General features: G+C 47.5%; 1 protein-coding gene across 10 annotated transcripts in view; it reads left to right on the top strand.

Annotated features, from left to right (window-relative positions):
• The window catches only part of PTPRF (protein tyrosine phosphatase receptor type F), a 377,255-nt gene that overhangs the window by 327,056 nt on the left and 37,847 nt on the right, over positions 1 to 12,352 (top strand). For 9 of the 10 annotated variants that reach the window (XM_085067811.1, XM_085067815.1, XM_085067816.1 and 6 more), the window contains 5 exons: positions 883 to 1,461; positions 2,091 to 2,188; positions 7,440 to 7,693; positions 8,393 to 8,483; positions 11,455 to 11,667. In XM_085067811.1, the coding sequence (XP_084923937.1) occupies positions 883 to 1,461; positions 2,091 to 2,188; positions 7,440 to 7,693; positions 8,393 to 8,483; positions 11,455 to 11,667 (1,235 nt within the window). The remainder of the gene's footprint in view (positions 1 to 882; positions 1,462 to 2,090; positions 2,189 to 7,439; positions 7,694 to 8,392; positions 8,484 to 11,454; positions 11,668 to 12,352) is intronic. The other variant, XM_085067819.1, reaches the window with a different exon arrangement.

Raw genomic sequence — 12,352 nt, 5'->3', positions numbered from 1 at the left:
CATACATTTCATAACCATGCAAGGATATTTAACTAGGTTTGGCTGCAATCCCATTTTTGTTTCCATATCAATGGCCCCATGCCTTTGATTCTGAGTATCTTCCCTATCAGTTGATTTGTTTACAAATCTGAGCTGATGTGAAGACCCATCCTTTTTTTAACTGAAGGAGATCAAGGTATTAAACCATCAATTTAAAGCCATCAGTTCCTAACCAGTGACGGCAACACCCCTTGACTTGTGCAGCATAAGCAAAAATCCTGTGGAATGCTTGTGTTCACCTCTCACATCGACACTGACATCACGAATGTGCTCCTCAACTAAACCAAAATGTATTCTGGTGGCAAACAGCCCACCCAGCTCTGCTCGCTGCCTCTGCAGATGGTAAAACTGCAAGGTTTCAGGATGAAATTTGTCTGCCTCCAGACAGACCAGGGCGCTGGAATCGGGCTTCGGGGTGTCTGTTGCGGTACAGTGCACCAGGGCCAGCGTGGCCTGGTGCTGTGCACTGGCTGGAGTGTCTGAAGACCACTGATTGGGAGGACGGGATTCAGATCTTCTCTGAGATAAATATGATGCTTTGAGTTACCTTAAACCTTTCCTGTAAAAGGGGATGAATTTTGGGGCTGAATATGGCTGAATTTATTTCCGGTTTAAATGGCAGCACATGGGAAAATTGCAACTAAGAGCTGGCTGGCTCCAGCTTCCCTCGCCACCGGATTAGGGTCAGTCTGCCTCTATCCCTGTGAATTGTCTGTCATCCTCTTCACCCTATTGTCTGAACTTTCCCAGTTTCCTCAATCCTCATGGACTGAGCAGCACGGAAGCGGTCCTTCCTTCCCCTCCTCCCAGGCTATAGATGGTCATTGTGTGTTTATGTTGCAGTCCCGGGGAAGCCCACCATGATGATTAGCACGACAGCCATGAACACAGCCCTCATCCAGTGGCACCCACCCAAGGAGATGGTAGGGGAGCTGCTGGGTTACCGGCTGCAGTACAGACGTCTGGATGAGGAAAAAATGAACACGATAGACTTCGGGAAGAGAGACCATCACTACACTGTGACCAACCTGCACAAGGGGGCCACGTACATCTTCAAATTGTCTGCCAAGAACAGAGCTGGCCCAGGAGAGGAGTTTGAGAAGGAGATCACAACTGCTGAAGATGTGCCAAGCGGCTTCCCTCAGAACCTGCGTGTGGTGGGTCTCACCACTTCCACCACAGAAGTTGCTTGGGACCCCCCGGTCCTGGCAGAAAGGAACGGCAAGATCGTCAACTACACAGTGGTATACAGGGACATAAATAGCCAGCTGGACCTGGTTAACATCACCAAGGACACGAGTATCACTTTGACAAATTTGAAGCCTGATACCACTTACGACATCAAAGTGAGGGCTCGCACCAATAAGGGGGCTGGGCCACTCAGTCCCAGCATCCAGTCCCGGACCATGCCTGTAGAGCAAGGTAAGTACCCCTCTAACAAGCCCTAACATCAAGCTCTGCCTCCAGGACAGGGATCTTTGCTCTGATTCATGAGGCTTCACTCTCCTCTGCTCTGACTGTTGCAATCAGGTACTGTGTGGCTCCCTACTGTAAAACGAGTTCATTGAGGGGAGGCTCAGTGAAGATTTTCTAATGTTGCAATATGGGGGGAGAGGGGCATTGGTGGTACCTTAATTGCATCCACTGGCACATTGGGATGTTTTATGTGTACATGAAAGGTTCTTGCTTGAACTGGAGCAGGTGGCTGAGTGGGATCATCTGCAGACACAGTACCTGAACAGCATTGCTGTTCAGTGATCATGATAAAGGGCCAAGAGAGTGAGTGGAATGGAGTAGAAAAAGGCTGCAGTTCAGCCTACAACTTCCATTCTGTGATGCTAAAAAGTATAGTCCAAAAGCAGAACTCGACTGGAGACTGTAGACTTGGTAAAAGGCTGCTGCTCTCTTCTTCTCATTTCTTACTTCTCTGCTGTAACTGAACTCTTTGACCTCTGCTGCTGAGTTAGACAAAGAGACTTGGAGTCGAGCTGATGCCTGGCTCCCTCCTGACTTGGCTTTTCAGTTCTCAAATATCTTGTTTTTCATTTCAGTGTTTGCTAAGAACTTCCGTGTCAACGCCGTCATGAAAACGTCTGTGTTGCTGAGCTGGGAAGTGCCTGAGTCCTATAAATCTGCAGTGCCTTTTAAGGTAAGAGTGAGATTTGGAGGACAGGAAGCTGCACCTGTGGCAGTGAGCAGGACAGTGGATAGCAACATCGACTCGATCCTGTTGGTCAGGCTGACCATTATAGCTCTGTGATGGTGGTCACACAAGCTTGTCCTGATGCCTGATATGGAGCTGAAGTGTGCAAAGTTGTAAATTTGATCTAATCATAAGAGTTAGCAGGACAAAGTGGTCTGAAAACCAGCCAGTGAATGAAACTAAGAATTAACACCTTCTGCAAAGTGTTGTGTCTCAAACATCCATATCACCTTCATGAGTTACTGCAGAGCATGAGGGCAGATGCATAATCTCGGGGAGTGAGAGGGAGAAGCATCATCAAACTTCCTGAAGGTCTTACAGGTGTGAGCAGCACAAGATATGTCAGTACAGAGGGACCTTGGCAGGAATGGCTGCTGCTCTCTTTTCAGCAGTACAATTCTGGATGTGGTGTCATCCAGCCGGCTGCAGACAGCACTGACCACCCAATGCCTTCCTGCTCTTCTCTGACCCCCAGTACGTGTCACTTACATGGGTAAAAGACTAGAATGTGGTGGAAATTTCTGTAGATCTCAGTGCAGTTTCCCTCCGGTAAGAAATAAGACCAACATGTCACATCAAAGATTTTCTTCCCAGAGTCAGCACCGATCTGCTGTCTCTGCAAAGGTGGCTGGGGTGGAAGCAGTGTGACTTCCCTTTTTCCTTGCATGTGCCCCCAGCAATGCTGTGCCTAAAGTGCAAATGCAAGGCCTGCATAAGCTGTGGGGGATCCATGGCCAGGGGAATGAGGGGAAATCCTGAACTGCAGCCACGTCAAAGTGTATGAGCACCTCCCCTTCCCTGTTACTAACTCTCCTTGTTTAAACCCTGAAGCTGAATTACCTTGATCAATAGCAGGCACTTGTTAACATACACAGTTTAGCTGAAGCAGACAAGGCTTTTGTGAAGACCTTGTGATATTCAAAGCTTTCCAAGATGTAGGGCACATTAGGATCAGTGTTCAGATATCTGGCTTCAAGGAACTTCACAGAACCCTGTTACTAGGCACTCTGCTGCAGAACCACAGTGCTTCATCTTGCCTTGTCTTGCAGCCCAAAACCCACAGTGCTGTCTGACAGCACAGTGCTGGAAAGGGACAGTGTGACCTTTGGAGCATTACTATCACACAGGCATGGTGGAGTGGTTGGAGGTAGCCAGGAGCCAGGGATGTAATGCTGACGCCCTGTGTGTCTCCTCTCCTAGCTGCAGAGCTGTGATTGCTATCACAGGGTGACTCAGGGTCTGCCCCTGCTGTGGGTTAACCCTCAGCTGACACAGGAGATGGCATTAGCCACTTGCTAGCTTAAGAGCAGCCATGCGAACCAGAGTGTTACAAGGATATTTCTCTAATAGTGCCTTCTTTGTATTAATATTCCCAGACTTGCAGACATACATGAGTCAAGGCCAGGAGCTAAGAGGGTCAGCTCTAACTCATTGATTGTGCCAGTTGAAAGAAATCCTTAACCTTCAGGATTCTATATTTTTATAAACAAGGTTCACCTTTCTTTTCTAATTCAGGCACATGGGAAGCTGAGGCCAGAGCTTAATACTGTAACTAGCATAGCAGATAAATCTCCATGGGAACAATTAGTATTATCTACACTTGATAAACAGTCTCATGCTAAATCTATGTCCCAAAGGGTGTCATATTCTACTTTAACAGATTTAATTAAAGTAGATATTGTTCCGACAATGAATAGTGAGGCATAGGCAGGACTGGTGCTTTTTTTATTAGAGGATGAACTGAGACCTTAAGATTTTTCATTGCTGCCAAATCAATAATGAAGTTTTGAGATCTCTTTGGGGAATTTTCACAGCTTCTTCTGGTCCGGGAGATAAATTCCTTGTAAAATGTTGCCCAGCAGTTTTGGTGGAGCAGAGGCACTATTGTTTTTTTTTATTCCTCCTGCAGAAAGCTGTTCTGGAGCTTTCATGGAAAGTGCAAGATAGATACAACCTTCTCCTTGGGGAAGGTACATTTTCCTGAGACACATTCTTCAACTTAAGAGTGGGACAGAGGATATATTGGTTAAAGGCAGCATTACAAGGTATTTTAGAAATGAGGAGAAGGAACAGCACCTTTTGAAAAGTATAATGATACAGGTTTGGAAATAACCCTTGAGAGTGCTGGGCGGTGTTTTCTTACAGTGTGTCTCATGGAATGTAGTAATTACTCCTGCCTGCAAATACTCCAGCTTGTCTGCTTCCTCCATCGAGTCATTATCTTTCCCAGTGTTGCACACTATGTGTCCTTTCATCTTTTAGTTCAATACATTCTGTACTGCCTTGAAATCAAGCATGAGACCTTCAGCAGTGACATTTGGACCCACCTAGCTTTGCAAATCTTCTCCTGTGGGTAGGAGCAGCACAGATGACATTTTACAGCAATCCATGGGCTAGTCAGCACTGTTTGGCAGTTCAGAGCCCTTGGGCCAGATTTGCTGCTGACTCCAGTAGTTACCAGTGGGCCATGATGCAACCTCTAAATAGCATTCCTGCTTGAGCTTCCGGGCATCTTCCAGCTGCACATGAATGACTGTTTCTGAGCCCTTACGTTATTGTGAGGTTTATGTAGAGGCTTTAACTAATGGTGCATAACATTTGAGAGGACAATGTGTTGTGGCAGGTAAAGGGATGCAGAACTGCTGCAGCAGCTGTGAAAAGGTGGGATGGCAGAGAATGCTTCAGGAAAGCATTGCAAATGCCAATTTCACTGTCTTTGGATACAAATTCCCATGCATGGCAATAAAAATCATCATCTGGTGTCAGCACTGAATCAGAGGCTGTGTTCTGGCCATTTACCATGCAGAGCAGGCAGGGAAACTGAACTGAAATGCCTGACCATCTCTTCTGCCTCCTCTTGCTCTAGAAAAATGTCTCTGTCCCCAGTACATTCTCAAATGCAGGCAGTTGGGTGGGTGTCTTCCCTAGAGCATGCAGAGAAACAGTTTGTGATGCCTTTATTGGAGAAGAATTCATAATGAGAAATCTTATCCAAGAGGCAGCAGAACTCTGTGGGCTTTTCGTCCTTTCAGCATAGGTCTTAGTGTTGGGAGTTTGGTTGTGTTCAAATCTGTATGGCACCACATGAAGGAGAGGTCTGGCTGCTCCCCCAGGACATGGCCTGACTTACTGGCGTCTGGTATATCTGCAGCTCTACTATTGCAATGTGATTGCAAAGGGTGGTGCTGGTCCAGACAGCAAAACAGCTAAGATGATTTGAAGTCCAATAGTCCTGTCTTCAGTGTGCCTACTTCTGTGTCAGATATTCCAGTGCTGCAAGAAGCATTTCTTCATTTTGATTTTTCGTTCATTTTAGCACTCAGCCTGTGCACTCACTTTGGAGAAAGGGATTAAAGCCCAGGAGGGAATATCGTTAAGAGGAGTCGCAACAGAGAACAATTCCCTCTGGCTACCCTAGTATGCTACCTTTGACTGCCTTTCCCTCGTGGGATGCAGCAGCAGGGCCTTTGTCCCTGCAGACCTCTGTTACTTTAGTTACTTGGTGCTTACTTTTGCAGTCCATTCCTGAAAACCAGAGCATGTCAACAAATGAGATTGATTGCATCTCTTCTCCATGGCTGGCTCCTCACTGCTGTTATCTGTTAGGAGTCTTTTCTCAAGAGCAAAAATGCTGGGGCTCTTCTCCTATCCTGACTGCCATGCAAAGTGACAGGAAGAGGATTGAAGCATGCTGTGGGTATTGCAGTTTGGATAACACAAAAGCTGAGCGCAAATTCCAGGCCTAGCCAGGTCCTTGTGCTCCACTGTCCTTCAGATATCTTTCCAGGGCCTCTCTTCTCCCAGCTCCAACACTGAACATCAGAGCAGTGCTAATCAGCTGCCCTTGTCCTGGAAAGCTGTCAGCTTTCTGTAGATTTCTGCCACCTGCTGAAAAGTGGACGTGAAGGAAAGGTGGTCCCTCCCTTGCTGCCTGCGTCAGCCTGGACGGTGGGCACAGCTGGTGAAAAATTATTTCAAGTAATTTTTCTTCCACAGAGCTGTGTTCTCTCCCTCTCAAGGCCACTGTTGGAACAAGCACGTTTTACCCCTGTCTGTAACACCTAATAGCTGCCATGGTTTAACATGCTCCAGCTCTGCCATTGCCAGTTTTTGGCTTGCTGTGTCTCTGCATCGCTGTCAGGAATCCAACTCTCCCCTGCCATGCTGGACAGTCACCTGGTTCAAAGAAACGTGCTGGTTTTTCACAGCTGGGACACAACCTATGGCCACTCTGGCTGTCTACACCCCATGTGTCTCTGGGAACTGTGTGAGGTTTTGCTTTGCAGAGGTAGCACCCAGCATTTTGGCGTAAGGATCAGGATTGAGGTTCCCAGGGCTGTTGGGTGCAGCTTATCCAGCAGTGCCCATGGCTGCTGGGCCTGGGGGGAGGTGGGGGTCCTGCATGTCTGCAACAGGGCATTGAGAAAATGTTGTTAGCTGAGGGGCCCACAGGGGGAAGCTGTGGGGGGGGCTGCTCACTGCCCCTGGCTGCCAGTGGCTCTGCCCTGCCCTGCTCGCAGCCCCTCGCTGCAGGCACAGCAGGGAAAAGCAGCTCCGACCTCCTGCCCACGGCTGTGTGGCGCCAGCATCTGTTGCCATGACAACGGGGTGTCACACCTGCAGAGCTGCCGTTCTAGGGACCAATTTGTGAGCCCTGTGCCGGATTTGTCAGATCACTGGTGAGGCGTGTAACCCCCCGGTCACCTTGCTGGGAGGGGGATGATCTGCATTAAGCATCCAACCAGGCATCTGCTGGTAGACCTGGGAGTGACACCAATTTAAAGCAGAAAGGATTTTACACCACAAGCCTATTGCGTGTTGTAGCCTCGTGAGACAGGAAACAAAAACCCATTCATCTCCACGCAGGGGCAAAGCACAGCCATCTGGATTCCTCCCCCAAATAGGTGCAGAAAAGCAGCGCATGTGGCACCACTAGCCTCACCACTGGCACTGGCCACCTGGGCTGAGATGACCCCTCTGTGCCCCATCACTGCAAGGTACAGGGAGCACAGCTCAACCCTCTGCTGGGGGTTGCTCTTCTTTAGCTAAAGATTTATGGCTGTTTACAAAGCATACAGTGGCCAAACCACCTGAGGGAGGGCCCAGAGCCAAACTGTCATCTCTAGCGCTGCTATTTTGAGTGTGCGTTTGCTGCAGCAGCTGTCAGCTGCATGAACATGTCCTTTTGCTGTTTCAGATTCTGTACAATAGCCAGAGTGTGGAGGTGGACGGCCACTCGATGAAGAAACTCATAAGTGACCTCCAGCCAGACACAGACTATTCTTTTGTGCTAATGAACCGTGGGAGCAGTGCAGGGGGACTCCAGCACCTCGTCTCAATCCGCACCGCTCCTGATGTCTTGCAAAGCAAACCCATTGCCACAAACAAGTACATACAGGAAGGAAAATTCACGCTCACTCTGCCTAAAGTGCAGACCACTGTGCCAGTTCGGTAGGTGCCATGCCTGGCTGGAGAAGACAGGGTGGGGGGCTAGAGGTGAGGAGAAAAAGGCAGGGCAGAGCTCTGCCAACCTGTGGATTTTGTAACCTGGGAATCAATTTCCAAGCAGGCTGTGGTACAGAGGCAGGCATTTACCCATAACATGGGATCACGCTGTTGGCTCTTTCTGAGCAAATATTGATGTGTAATAAAATTAAGACAATTCTCTGACAGTTTGCCCTCACCCTGGTGGGTATACTCCAGATGCTACCAGCGAAAATATAGTTGAGGATCAGGAGGGACTTTCTCTGACACTGTATAATATCCTTTAAATAAATAATGCCTAAAGCCTCAAGGAGATTAAAAAAGCGAGTTTGTGGAAGTCTTATTCGTTACTGTGGTATCCTTGCGCTGAAGCACAATTCCCCCAGGGTTCTTGCTACAATCCGATTATATAAATGTCCTTCTCACAGCTCCTACACCACCCTCTGGAGCACAGTCTGTAGATCTTCATTATCCTAATGAGTGCTAATGGCAGTATTCTCTTCTCTGGTGCAGCTGGAAAACCAGCCTTTTCCTTACTGAGCCCTTTTGCTGCTTAAAGGGCAGGGAAAGGAATAGGTCATCCTGGTAGCGCATGGCACACATTTTTCAGTGACCTGCCATAGACATGGCTCAGGGTCCAGTACTTATATTTTCCTTCCTTCCCAGGTGGTACTACATCGTGGTTGTGCCAGCAGACCAGAGCACCAGCACCCTGACTGCTCGGTGGCGGACGCCTGATGAGATGGAGCTGGACCAGGTAGGACCCTGTAGCAGCTGCTGTGATGGAAGTGATTCCCAAGTAGCCCAGCACACTTTGCCCAGGCATCCTGGCAGCAGCATGGATGCAATGACAGAGGTGCAAGCTGCACATCAGAAATGGCAGGCTGTGGGATGGTGCCCACTCAGCCTTTCTTGGTGACACCATGTTGGAAGGAGGCTGGAGTCAGGCTGGGGAGGAGTCACCTCCCAGAACGTCCCCCCTTAGGAAATTGCACTTGAATGTCTCAGAGCTCTGACTAGGACAGATCCTGTCTCAAGCCATACAGTCCTTGCAGCCTTTTTCAGATGGAATGACCATGCTGATATTGAAAACAAGCTAGGAGAGAAAAGTATTGGTTTCAGTTTATTAAGCTGTTTTGTCAGGAGGCTTTTCCCTCTGGACAGGACCTAAGCCTGCAACGTAGATAAAGAGTTCACTCTTGTATCTAAACTAAACCTGCAAAGCTCCCTTTACACTTTCTTGTTAAAGGCTTTGAGCATTCATCAGCCGTTACCCCAAGATGCAACTTGTCCTGTACAGGGGTGCTCTGACACCCAAAGCATGGAACATGAGCAGGTATCAGGAGACTCCCACACAAGGGCTTTGTGGGCTCTTTCTTCCCCACACACACCACCACCCCCAAAGTAGAAAGGAAAAATTCCAAGAAATCACCCACAGAAAGATCCACTAAGAGAACAAAGTTGCAGGCTTGAAGCACTCAGAAGTGACAAACTGTTAGGAGCTGTAAGTCAGCCCTTGGCTTTATTTATATGATTGCACAGTCTTTTTCATAAAGTCCCAGCTCTACAGTATGTATTGGTGGTTCTGCTCTGCAAATGAAGCACAACTGTGTGATGGAGAACCATCACCCACAGGTCTCCTGCATCTTTTCACTGCAGAATTTTTCCAGCATCACAGATGTCACAATAAAAAGAAGACCAGGATGAGGAAGGTTGTTTTGATTTTCAACTTTAGGTGGTTGAAAGCTGTCAAAAGAATAAGTTTCTGTCTGTATCTCATCCAGCCTCAGGCAAATGATTTAAGCCAAAATTTTCATTAGCAGCCAGTGTCTTGCATATTGTGATTTTTTGGAGTGCTCAGTTTGAGATCCTGGAGCTCTCATTTGCAAAGCCTAAGCATCCCCAGCTGCAGAGAAAGTCAATAAGAGCTGGATACAGTCAGTGCTATAAAGAAAATACTAAGTTTTCTTGAAAAACAAAACAAGCTGATGTCTTTTCAATCTGACATTCAAATTTAGTGGACTTTTTTTACATTAATGTGGCAGTTTTTCTGTTCTCTATCTGTAAAATTGGGCTAATCGCTTTTATCTTGACTCATATGGGTGTTTGGAAGATAAGATCATTAATGTTTGTGAAGCACTTGTAATAGTATAGTGATCAGCACCATAGAAAAGCCCATGAGGAAATTATTAATTTTGTCTTCAGAGCTGGATTTGAATAGTAAGCAATAAACAAGGCCTCAGGCTGCATAATGCAAAGAAGAAAAAACAAAATATGGAATATCTGCTCTTTGATTAAACACTGTCTGTCCTGTGTATTGAACAAAGCAGGGGGCTTACAGAAAAGATAGTCTGTGGCTATGCAGTCAAGGGTGCAGCACAATGCACGTACCTAAGACAGCTGAATTCATTTTGCACAGGCAATATTAATTTTCTAATTTTTCAGGATCTGAACTTTGCAGGCGTAGCAGTTTTTTGATGCAGTCTTTTGCTGTGTATTACGTGTGTAAGTGGCAGAAGCCTCTAGCAGCCTTAACCACAACTGGAGCCCTGTGGGTTTGTGTCCATGCACACAGAGCTCTGCTTTCTGCCCCAAAGAGCTCAGCAGTAGTCTCATCCAGATGCAAGAGATGGGTGTAGGAAGCAAACTCCACACTCCAAAAGCTATCTTTCTGCTTTTTCCCCTTGGGATTACAATGACATTTGTGAAACTGAGATTTCTCCAGCCTCTTTTTTTATTTTCTTTTTTTCCCCTTTTTTTCTGGTGATGTTATAATGACAAGCTATAGCTTTTCTTAATTGCTTCTATGTGAGTATTGATGAGAGGGCAAGGATGGACTGTTGAGGGAAAGGAGTGAGGGTTTCTTACACAGCTTTTTCTCCTCAGGGAGGACCCAGCTGAGCAGCATGACTTTGTGTGTACATCACTGTCCCTACCGCTCTGATGTTCCCCATCTGCCCTGACAATGTTGCACAGATAGATTTCCGTGTGAAATATATTTCATGCTTCCTTCTTCAATTTGAACTAGAATTTTCTCTTTCAAACTTGATATTCACTTTTATTCATTGGCAAAAAAGATCTTTAAACATATGAGAGTCATTCTTAGCAGTGCAATCGGATTTTTGTGCATTTATATCCTTTTTCATGAATTTGTGACTGTGAAATTTGCCGTTTTTACTATGAACATCCCGTGAAATTTGTTACCATTCTGTGTGGTTTAAACAAAGCTCTGCCTGCAACACAGCAGCAGGCGAGACACCGAGCCACTAACAGAAGGGAAAGACACAGCAAATGTCACTTTTTCCCTAAACATCAGCATCAGCTGTAATTCACACCCGGTGTCCCTAGAGAGTGGGAGTTGCTGTCCTGACCAATATTTAGGCCACAGAACATGACTTGGTCCCCTCACAGCCCATCGGGATACGTAACTCAGGGGGACAGTCACAGCCAGGCTGTCTCAGCCCTAACATTCACCATGCCAGCTTGCTAGGATTCAGGATGCTTCCAAAGCTGAGATCCTAGTGGAGGTTCTTGCAGTGAGGGTCTGCAGATAGATGCCCCAGCAATGCCTAAATGGTTAATACTGCCTCTGGTTTCTTAGTGCCACCACATACAAATCAAACCCAAATCCCTTCCCTTTACCCCTGCCAGGTCCTACAGTCAGTAGGGTGACAGCATAAGGCGGTGTCACGCTGTCAGCAATAGTGATGCACCTTGTTTGTCCCCAGCTGCTGGAGGCCATAAGCCAAGGGAGTCAGAGCAGGCGGCAGCGACGCCAGGCAGACAGACTCAAGCCCTACATTGCTGCTCAAGTGGATGTGCTGCCTGAGACCTTCACCCTGGGGGACGAGAAGAACTACAAAGGTTTCTACAACAAGCCTTTGTCTCAAGACCTGAGCTATCGCTGCTTCGTCCTGGCTTCACTGGAGGATGGGGACACGGTAAGGACTTTCTGTGGGGGGCACAGCCTGTCCTAGCAGAGCTGAGGTGGGCTCAGTGCAGTCAGGGTGAGCAATTGCTGCAAGCCAGGATGAGAGTTTTCTGTGAAGGGAGGAGAGAGGCTGCATCGCTGGCCTGAACGAGATGAGGCAGCCGTGGGAGTTGACTTGATGGATGGTGTTTTTGGAGGGAAATGGCACCATGTGTTCCACATAACAGATGAGAGTGGAGGACAGTGTCAACACACACGTTCTGCACAAGCTCAGTTGTGCCTTGCTGGGCTGTGCTCAGAGCAGAGTTTGGCACATGGTTGGGATGGGTTCTCATTCTGCTTTGGTTCAAGTAAGTGTCTGTAGAAAACAGCCCATGAAATCCTACACTGCACAGCAACTGCTGAGTTTCTGCAGTGAACAGGATGTTCCCCCTGCAAACCTGCCTCCCATCACAGTGGATTGCCAGCAGGGCAAAGGTGCATACTTGCCTGCTATCTAGGGATTCCTGCTCCTGCAGATCTCTTTGCTAGAGGCCAGCAGCACGCAGGGCCTGGGCACAGGAGCAGCTGATGCATTAAGCAGGGAGCAGCACAGCAAGACCTGGGCATCAATGTGCAGCTGTAAACACACAGCAGGAGTGGTGGTGGCAGCAGTAGCAGCAGCCAATGTGTAAATAATGGAAATAATAGAGATG

The sequence above is a fragment of the Lichenostomus cassidix genome, chromosome 8 (assembly GCF_008360975.1).
Source record: "Lichenostomus cassidix isolate B80296 chromosome 8, HeHo_3.0, whole genome shotgun sequence".
Taxonomy (NCBI): domain Eukaryota; kingdom Metazoa; phylum Chordata; class Aves; order Passeriformes; family Meliphagidae; genus Lichenostomus; species Lichenostomus cassidix.
Note: the sequence above shows the minus strand (reverse complement) of the source record. Positions and strands in the feature narration are given on the sequence as shown.